Source organism: Eurypyga helias, unplaced genomic scaffold (assembly GCF_000690775.1).
Source record: "Eurypyga helias isolate BGI_N326 unplaced genomic scaffold, ASM69077v1 scaffold39644, whole genome shotgun sequence".
Classification (NCBI taxonomy): domain Eukaryota; kingdom Metazoa; phylum Chordata; class Aves; order Eurypygiformes; family Eurypygidae; genus Eurypyga; species Eurypyga helias.
In genome coordinates this window covers 1-9,619 of record NW_010245167.1, presented here as the reverse complement: position 1 = coordinate 9,619, position 9,619 = coordinate 1, and the positions used below count along the sequence as shown (strand labels likewise).

At 52.7% G+C, this 9,619-nt stretch overlaps 1 protein-coding gene across 1 annotated transcript; it reads left to right on the top strand.

Annotated features, from left to right (window-relative positions):
- Positions 1 to 896: 896 nt before the first annotated feature.
- On the top strand, positions 897 to 9,329 carry WASH1 (WAS protein family homolog 1; the record flags this gene model as incomplete). Its single annotated transcript, XM_010149972.1, has 5 exons — positions 897 to 1,008; positions 1,675 to 1,821; positions 6,545 to 6,681; positions 7,607 to 7,742; positions 9,021 to 9,329. Coding segments are annotated over 5 exons (841 nt in total), but the record flags the coding sequence as incomplete, so codon positions are not given.
- Positions 9,330 to 9,619: the final 290 nt, after the last annotated feature.

Below are 9,619 nucleotides of genomic sequence, written 5' to 3'. Positions count from 1 at the left end.
GCTGGCGAGAACGTGGTGGTTGTGCATGGGGAGGGAGGGAAGGTCCCCTGAGGAGGTGGCTCCACACTTACCCGTGGCTGGTGACTGGTCTTGCCCCTCCTAGCCTCTGGCTGAGTCTGTGTGACCGTTCCTGCAGCACGGCTGTGACTGTGCACGGCATGCTCTCCGTTTCAGTAGTGCCCCTGGATGCAGGACGTCTGCCATAAGCTTTAGGGGAAAGGAGTATGTCCTGTGGTGAACGCAGAGGTACTTAGCAAGTGACCACTGTTCCCTGCTGCTGGAGTGCTTTTCACCTCAGTCCCAAAGCATTTTGCTGCTGATCTAGTTACGCAAAAATTTGGCAAGTTAGCATGCTTTATTGCTCCAAACGAGGGCCTAATGTTGCTTAACGGATGGGGAAACCAAATCACAAAGCTGTGAAGCAACATGGAAGAAGTCGTGCAACAAACTGCTGGTATAGCAGAGGATGGGGTAGGCTGTGTGAGTCCTGCACTCTGCTCATTAGCCTGTGTTGCCTTTCATTTGTAACAAGTCATTTTTTAACATACTTGGGCAGTTGATAACTGGCTGTGACTTTCTGGTCAGCAGCACCTGCAGAGAAGGGCTTGTGGCACGCCGGTGTTGCAGAAAACCTCCAGTTCTCCTTTCTGCGCTGTGCCTCAAACAGCCGCGGGAACGCTGTGCCGTGAGCCATGCACTGGGCCTGCCTTTGTGTCAGAGCACACAAAGCTCTCCATGGGACCAAGACAAGCTTATCTCAACCAGCACTATTTTGCCCTAGGAAACAATCCAGGCCACCGAGATTCACGGCCTTCCCTGAGGGCCTGGGCGCTGGTTGTTAAAAAGAAGTCTCTGGCTGTGGATTCTTCACCTTAAGAAAGGTGCTTGTCTCCTAGGATCTCTCAGCGGGTGGAGGCCAGCCGGGCACAGCTTCAGGCAATCGGTGAGAGAGTCACACTCGCCCAAGCGAAGATTGAGAAGATAAAGGGCAGCAAGAAGGCTATTAAGGTAGTGACTTCTGTGAAGGCTTCGTGGCCTCCCTTCTTCCCTCCCCCTCTTTACTCCTAATGCAAGCTCTGGAGAAGAGCGAGTGCTTGGCTGCCACAGCTGCTGCCCACTTCTCCGTGCCCTGCTGCTGAGCATAAGGATCCCCTTCCTGCCTCGGCCAGCTAATGATCTGTAGGCTCACGAGCCACGCAGCTCATGGCCTTATGAGGCCTGTTTAAGTTGCTGCCCCAGCCTCTCCCTGAGAATGAGAAAAGGCATGTGCTGAGCTAAGCCCAGGACCCTCTCACTTGAGGCAATAGACACTTTGGCTATTGGAATGAAAGCTGCCCCCCGTAGTGCATCTTAATCTTGTTGAGCCATGTAAAACTGGTGAAAACTCTTCTTTGCCTGTTTTTTCTCCATTTAATATAGTGTTTCAAATTCCCTTCCTGCCAGTGGAAGCCTGTGATCTCCTAATACTGGTGTATGTATGTTCTGGCACTTGTACTTTCGGAAGAGACAGCCCATGTGTGATTGGGTCCATGCAGGTAGCCCTTAGGAGCCCGTTGACTCCACGACTGTCCATTCCCACCGGCCGCGCAGATTGTGTGCTTACTCCACTCTGTTTCTGTAGTGTAGGATTGCTTAGTTGTTGCGAGTTTTCAGCCCCTCCTTGTCTCTCCGCAGGTATTTTCCAGTGCCAAGTACCCAGCCCCTGAGCGACTGGAGGAGTACAGTTCCATTTTTGCTGGTGCAGAAGACCCAGCTAAACAGAAATGGCCAAGACACAAGATTCAGAGCAAGCACCGAGTGCTGGATGAGAAAGCTCTGCAGGTAAAGAGGAGGAGGCCAGACCTCAAGATGAGCAAGCAAAGACAAGCTGGGAGGCTGTTAGTCTCTGAGGAATCATAGAATAATTTGGATTGGAAGGGACCTTAAAGATCATCTAGTTCCACCACCCCTGCCATGGGCAGGGACACCCTCTACTATTTTAGGATATAGGCTGGGAGCAGAGCACCTTCCCAGTTTGTCTGTTGCGGGGTGTATGAGACTGCCAGTTGCTTGCAGCAGTGCTGGGGGGGTGCTGCTGGCCTTAAGGCTTCGACTGTGCGTAGGAAGGCCGCCGGGATCAGGGTCATAACTGTTTGACAAATAGTTTCTGAAGGCTCTAATATATGTGATGGTGAGAAGGTAAAAGTGCTGTTGAGTGTGTCAGGAGAAAAAGAAGTCATTAGGGTGTGTTTCTGTCCCAGGAAAGCATCACACTTGGGTATTGTACTTGGATAGCTGGAAAGTACCGCTCTGGGAACTCCCTGATTCCCAGATACATTTTACATCGGAAGCGGGGAGTGCAGAAATAATTTTGCTTCTTTACATCTTTTGTTTGTGCTTTGCTTCTCCTTTGCCTTCTATTCAGCTGCTGTAGGTTGCCAGTCCTTCAGAGAGGGGCCGATTCAATCAGTACCCGGCACAGCTGGGGCTTCCAGATGTGCCCGTAGCACAGATGTCTGCAGCTGGGGCTGTTGAAGGAGGTCCTGAAGCACTGAGTTCCCTTTTAGGCTGCAGACTGAGTGGCAGAGAGGGGCTTCTTAGGGAGGGGTGAGAAGTGGTGGGGTGTGGCAGGAAGTGCTGCCAAAGGATTCCCCAACGTTTTGGGTCAACATCCCCAGGTTGGAAGGAGAGGAGAAAGAATTGCTGTGCTTAGAGTTTAAAAATTGCTGTGTATATGCTGTGCCAGGAGCAGCAGATGTGCTCCTCCTGGCAGCTTAGAGATGGACAGGAGAACTTGCCTGCTCTCTGCCCCTGAAGAGACTTCCTTCCTCATCCTTGTGTGCCTTGGCCCAAAAATAAAGCTACCACTGAATAATTTATCGTGCTAAACTTTCCTGAGTTCTGCTGGAGCTGAGACCACACGGTGAGGCAGTTATGAATATTTCAGCCAGGCCAGGGGAGCAGGGTTGCTAGCCAGATGGACAGCTGGCAGACAGGGTTCATGCTTCTTTCGAGCCCTGGCAGTAGTGTGGGGCAGATCTGCGTGGGATCTGCTGCCCCCATCCCGGGCAGGGGGAGCCGATTCCAGCTGTGCTGGACAGTAGCCCCATCCCCAAGCCTGTCTAGGGGAGCAGAGGTAGGCAGTGAGGGGAGATGCTGTCCCAGCCCGATGGGTTGGTGCCTACACCCCCATCCCGGCCGCTGTCAGTAGCACTGCCGTGCTCTGCCCTTTGTCACCAGGGCTGACATCACCACAGGGACTTCGTTGCAGACCCCGGGGGATGTTTGTATTCATTCCTCCCCTCCTGTGACCCATCTTTCGATCCTCCCTTGGGTTGTTGGTCTGGCTCTGCTGACCCTACCTCATGCAGCAGCCTTGTTGCTCTTGCCAAGCACATGCCGGCTCCTGCAGCTCTTCCGTGGGGCAGGGGGAGTCTGCGGTGCTGGCGAGAGGCCGTCAGCTGAGGAGCGATGGAGGGGCCCGAGCCAGGAGCAGCCGGCGTGCTGCGAGGGGCTGGGTGCAGCTGAGCCCTGACCGCCTTCCAGGGGGACAGGCCCTTCCCGGCCGTAGCTGAGCTCGGAGCCTGATGTGCCTTGCAGTAATGAAATGTGACAGAGGGAAGCCTAATGTTTGCATTTATGCCCTCCTCAATTATTCAGGGCTTTCATCAGAGGCTCGCTGCCTGTTTTCACTTCTAACGAGGGCCTCTTTGCTGGGAGCGGTCACAGCGGCCTCTGCTAACTTTGCTGGCGCACGCACGCCCGGAAAGCACGCTCTGTTGGTGTCAGTTCGAGGGGAAGCGGCGGCAGCCTGGGCTCAGCGCTTGGGGTTTGTGCTCTGGGGGGAAAGCAGCTGAGTTGGAAATGTGCGTGGTTCTGCAGTTTTATTTAGTGCTTCCCTCCTGGGAAACTTTTCTTTCCCCCTCTGCATCCCACGCAGGTGAAAACTTGGCTGTTGAGAAGAGACTGTTTAGTCCCTGTTGGTAAGGGAAGCACTGAGGAGTAAGAGTGCCAGAAACGGGGTCCTTGCAGGACACCCAGAAAACTGCTTGCTTTGCACCTTGCTGGGGTAGCAGCAGGCAGGGTGGAACAGTCAGCTGGCTCTGGGGCTTCTCCAGCGCTGCCTTTGCGGTGGGACCTGTGTTCAGGTCCTGCACGTGCTCCTCAGGAGGCTGGAAAATGAGGTGGGAGATATGGTCTGCCCGGGCTTGGGAAGAGGTCCAAGCGAAAGTTACAGCCCACTGCTGGACTAGCTTTGCAAGGCTGCAGAATTGTCAGTACCTGGGCACGTCCGTGTGAATTCTGCCTCCCCCACGGGCATGAAGAGCCTGAACTGGGTTGCTGGCACTTGCTCACCTTCAGGTGCTTTCCCAGGTAGCCTCTGCGCACCACCGGCACGAGGGGAGCGGGGTTTCTGGTGTATGAACCCAGAAACCCCGCTCTGCCTTTGTAAGAGCGTGTGCTTAATCAAACTTAAGAACCAGAGTGACTATGTATTTTTAGCTGTAGGCTGTTAGGGAATAAAATGCCTGGAAATGCAGCATCCTTAGGGGTGTGATCCGGCCAGGTGCCAAACCCCAGGCCGGAGTGTTTGAGCATTCAGTACGTCAGGGTTGCTGAACCTTCAGCTTTGAGGCCTTAATGTCCCTATAAGAAATCTCATTTTTAAAGGGCAGCTTAACTTGTGGAATTCACAGTTGCAGGATGTTATTGACAGTAGGTAGCTGTTCTAAATTTCAAAACAGATCTAGTCACTGTGGTGGCATTTAAATTAAAAGGGTTACGTAGAGCCTCCTGTTTCAGAGTAATGCTCACGCTTAGTGCTTTTATAACTGCCTTAGATGAGACTTGAAAGTAAACGTAGGTAATGGTTGGTTTCTCACTCCGCCCTTAAAGTGACGCACAGTCTTCCAGTGCTAATTGAAATCTACAAAGAGAAAATTAGAAAAATATATATATGACTTGAGGGCTAAGTGTGTGTGAACAGTTCTAGCAAAAACGTCAGTACTTCCTCATGCTTAAAAAATTAAACATTGGGAAATGAATATTAATGATCAAAAGAACCTTTATTTCTGAATCTCTGCTTCTGTGGTCTCTAAATATCAATTTATATATTTTTGCCTACTTGCTGCTGTAAAAATTCAAGATGTTTATTTCAGTATATTTTTCACAAGTTGGAATGTGTTATTTGGGGGGAAAACACATTTAAATCAAAACCTCCCAGGTCTTTTCTTACAGCTTTTTATAGACTCAGAGCATCATACAAACTCTTAGTGGATTAACTGAGCCGTGACTAAGCCTTTTCCCAGGATTTCTGGCTACCAAATTCAAGCCTGAAATTTCAATCAGCAGAAACTGTTTATGGTGCTGAGATATCTTAAAACTCAACCGACGGTGGTCTCCATTTCCACGTACAAGTACAGGGAGGGAGGAAGGACTCGGAGAATGGGATGGAGCAGGGATGCTGGACGTAGCGAGGCAGTGCGGAGCTGTGTTTGAAGTGGTCGTGACAAACTGTCCTGGTTAGTGCTCTGGTTTCTTCTGGTGTGAACACTTACCTGGTATGAACACTTACCGGTATGAACGCTTAGCACCTCACAGCTGCCAGGCTGCTGCTTGTCCTAGTTTGTGAAGAAAGAACAGGAGATGTGAAGGGGCTGAGGAAAAGTGTGGGGAGGGGCCAGGGGTGGAGGTTTGTCCATCCCAGGCTGTCTCTGGGTGCAGGAACTGATGCCTTTCTTCCCTCTGCAGCCAAGTGTGAGCTTCATCCCCCCTCCAGCATCTGGCAGTGGGCGCTGTCACGCTGGCTGGAACGCTGGTCTGATCTGGGATGGCAATTGCTGCTCTATATAAAAGTCAAGCAGTTCAGATGCAATAAGTCCTTTTCTAAAGGGAGCTCTATATATTATGCATGAAGTTTTAGAAGCGAGAGAGAGGAGATTTCAGTTCATTAGAGTTGAAAACTCCTGCAAATCCCTCAGGCTTTGCAAAACCATCTGGCACACGTTCCACCCTGCGCACTCCCTTCTGCCTGATCTCTTGCCTAGTGCAGGCATTCTGGTTTTCCCGTTTTCCCAACCTCTTTTTCCTTTGCCTTCCCTGCGTACCCCACCGGTGGGATCACATCTCTTAAAACATCCACCGAAGGCAGCAGAGATAGAGATAGGTGATAGAGATGTTTGGGGGACTCTGCCTGCATGAAAGTGCCTATTACTTGGAGACACCATAACAAATGCCTTTTAGGCTGTGGTGCGCGATCCCCGCCTCTGGCTGTAGAGCCAGAGTAGTGGTTTTATTTTGGTGGGTCTTTGCCAGAGCAAGACCTGTTCAGCATGACCCTCCCACAGCACCAAAAGCACATTCCATGAGTCTGAACTGCTGTTTGTCACAGGTGTGGGGTTGCAGTGTTGTCCATGTGCTTCCTTGCTCAAAGTGAGGTGAGAGGGAGCAGTAAGGTTCTCGGACCGTGTGGTGGATCCAGCGGCGTGGGTCGTGGTGGCTGGGGAGAGCTGTCTCAGCAGCTGTGGGTTTAGTGTCTTACTACATGTGATTTGTCTTCTTGCAGGAGAAGCTCAAGTACTTTCCTGTGTGTGTGAGCACCAGAGTTCACCAGGAGGATGATGCAGAGGAAGGCCTTGGCAGCCTCCCCCGGAACATCAGCTCCCTCAGCTCCCTGCTGCTCTTCAACACCACCGAGAACCTGTGAGATCTGGAGCAGGGCTGTGCTGTTCACCTGCCCCTGCTGCCCTCAGAGGAACTTTCCCTTCCCCAGGGGCAGCAGTCACTGCTTTCCTGCGGGTCTGACAGGACAGGCTCCTGACAGGACAGGGTTTGGTACCTCTCCACTGCCTTCCAGCTAGCAACTCTTCCTTCCCGGCTCTTCCCCTTGGGTGGAAGGATTTGTTTTATCTGCACCTGATCCTCCAATCACCTGCTTTCAGCCCAACCTTGCACTTCCCTGACCTAGGTTATTCTTGTCACACCCCTGTAATAATTCCCCTCTGGCCTTGAGAGCTGCTGTCACTCCTGCACTTCTCTGCCCCATGTGCCTGCCTAGGTTCTGCTCCTTCTCCCCACGGTTCCTCACAGCAACACTCTGCGCTGTTGCTGCTTTAATGTCTCCTGCCTCTCACTGCAGTCCCTTTCCTCATGAGGCTTTGTCTCATGCTTCCTCCTTCTGCCCATACCGAGGAGCCTTTTGAAGCCTTTCTTGACTTTCAGCTGCTGGATCTCCACTTTCTTCTCCTGAGCCACAGATTATTTTCCCTCTATATTTCCTCTTACCCCTTGAGTAACAGGTCACCAGGAGAGACTCTTGTCCTGCTGCAGGTTGTAGGACAGTCTCAGGCCAGGTGGTGGGAAGGGACAAGCTTGGGGATGGTGGCAGTGCAGTGGAGCTTTGCTTTAGGGTGAATGTGGAGGCTGCACTGGCAGTGTGGGAGCTGATTGACTCCTGCTTGTGTAGGGGAAAGGCAGGAAAAGGGTGCTAGAAGGAGGGAACTGGAAGGTCTAACATGTTCCATGAGTGAGTCTGGAGTTCTCCATCTCCAAGGCCTTCTTGGGACCACTGTTTCTTCTGGCCTTGACTCAGGGTGGCACCATGGAAATACTTGTCCTCTACCCTTAGGTACAAGAAGTATGTTTTCCTGGATCCTTTGGCTGGAGCAGTGACCAAAACCCATGTGGCTCTGGAAACAGAGACGGAAGAGAAGCTCTTCGATGCTCCGCTCTCGATCACCAAGAGGGGACAGCTGGACCGACAGGTGAGACACAGCTGCTGCCCCTCAGGGGATTGTGCTTAGCTCTGAGAGGAGAGGGCTTCTGTAGGGTGGAGATCAGGTAGGAGAATGGCCCCTCATGGGGCTGCAGCGTGTCTCTTAGCAGAAGGACCTTGCTCATTTTTGAGCTTGAAGTCCTGGATGACAAACCCCTCAAACCTGTCTCTGTTCAAGCCATCGCTGGGTGGTGTGTGAAGAGTAATATACTATCGATTCACCTTGCTGCGAGACCTCAGGGCTCTAGAGGATTCTGGGGGCTCTATCACTGGGTAATTCCCCTTGTGCTAACTCCTGAGCCTTGTGAGGAGTATGAAGATGGTGAGGCACTGGAACAGGTTGCCCAGAGATGTTGTGGATGCCCCATCCCTGGATGTCTTCAAGGCCAGGCTGGATGTGGCTTTGAGCAACCTGGTCTAGTGGAAGGTGTCCCTGCCCACCTATGGGCATGATTCTATGATTCTATGATTCTGTGAAGATGAGGTGCCATGGCTGAAAGGTGCCTGGGAGGAGGTCTGTGCCGCATCGTTCCTGCTGGGAAGGTGCACCTGCTGGTGCACACAGAAGGCCCAGCCAGCAAAGGGTTTGTGCTTGGTGTGGGCACGGGGCAGGCAGTGCACCAACCCAGCTGTCCCAGCAGGTGACTGACCTTGCCCCCGCACCCCCAGGCTATACCTGGAGCTTTGCTGGTACATGGTTAGATGTGTGGTGTGGGGCTGGGGAAAGGAGCCTTGAGAGCCTTTTGCTCATCACGTTGTAGTGGAGGTGACAGCAGTGTGTACAGCAAACAAAGCCCTTGATTCACAGTGCACCTTTGGTACTGTTTTGCCTCTGTGTGAAGCACAAAACTAAACCTCTGACTACTTGGTTGGGCTTCTCCTGCCTCTTAATCTCCAAAACTGTTCGGGTACCATTCTCTTCTGAAGAAGGGACTGCCCTGTGTAGGCTGCAAAAGTTGGTGCCTGAGAACTGTGGGAGAGGATAGAGTCCACTTGCAAGAAGCTAGGAAGGAGTCCTGCACCTCTTCCTCCTCCTGCAGCCTGCCTTTTCCAAGCATGGTCTGCAGGGGATAGCTTCCAAGCACAGGGAGCTGCCACAGGAGCAAAGCACCGAGTAGTAGGGGCAGCTGGTGAGTGGCCACTGTACGAAGGCACACAAGCCCAGCTCTGACTGACACCCAGGCTGGTCCCTGCAGTTCCCCCTGCTGCAAGGGAAAAAGCACATGCGTAGTCACCACCTTATCTTTTTGTTCTGGGTTTCCTTTAGGTAGCTGAAAATTACTTCTACGTGCCAGATCTGGGCCAGGTCCCTGAGATCGACGTGCCATCCTACCTGCCAGACCTGCCCGGCATTGCTGCAGACCTCATGTACAGTGCCGATCTGGGCCCCGGCATCGCACCGTCTGCCCCCAGCAGCGCTATTCCAGAGCTGCCCACATTCAGCACCGAGGCGGCGGAGCCTTTGCAACCAGGTATTTCCAATCCTCGCTCTCAAGACCCTGTGAAAGGAGGAAGACAGGGATTGCTGGAAGGTGGAGACGAGGCAGGAAGTCCCGTGGTGGAGAGCACAAGATAGATGTTGGAGATACCTCTGGCTTGTGCCTGAGTCAAAGCTGCAACTTGCTCAAGTGCTGGCCAGACGCCAGGCCCCTCATCTACCTCACCCCCTGCATGGCTGGGGAGGAGGGAGCGCAGTGTGCAGGGACGGGATGCCCTTGGGCTTGCCCTTGCCCTGTTGGATGCAGCTAGAGGGAGCAGAGTATGGGAATCTCAGTCTGCCTTGACCCTGCCTGCTGTTAAGAGATGCTGCACAGGGTGGGAGTGCTCTGCTGCACGGTGCCTGCTGAGGGCTCCGAGCTGTTCCTG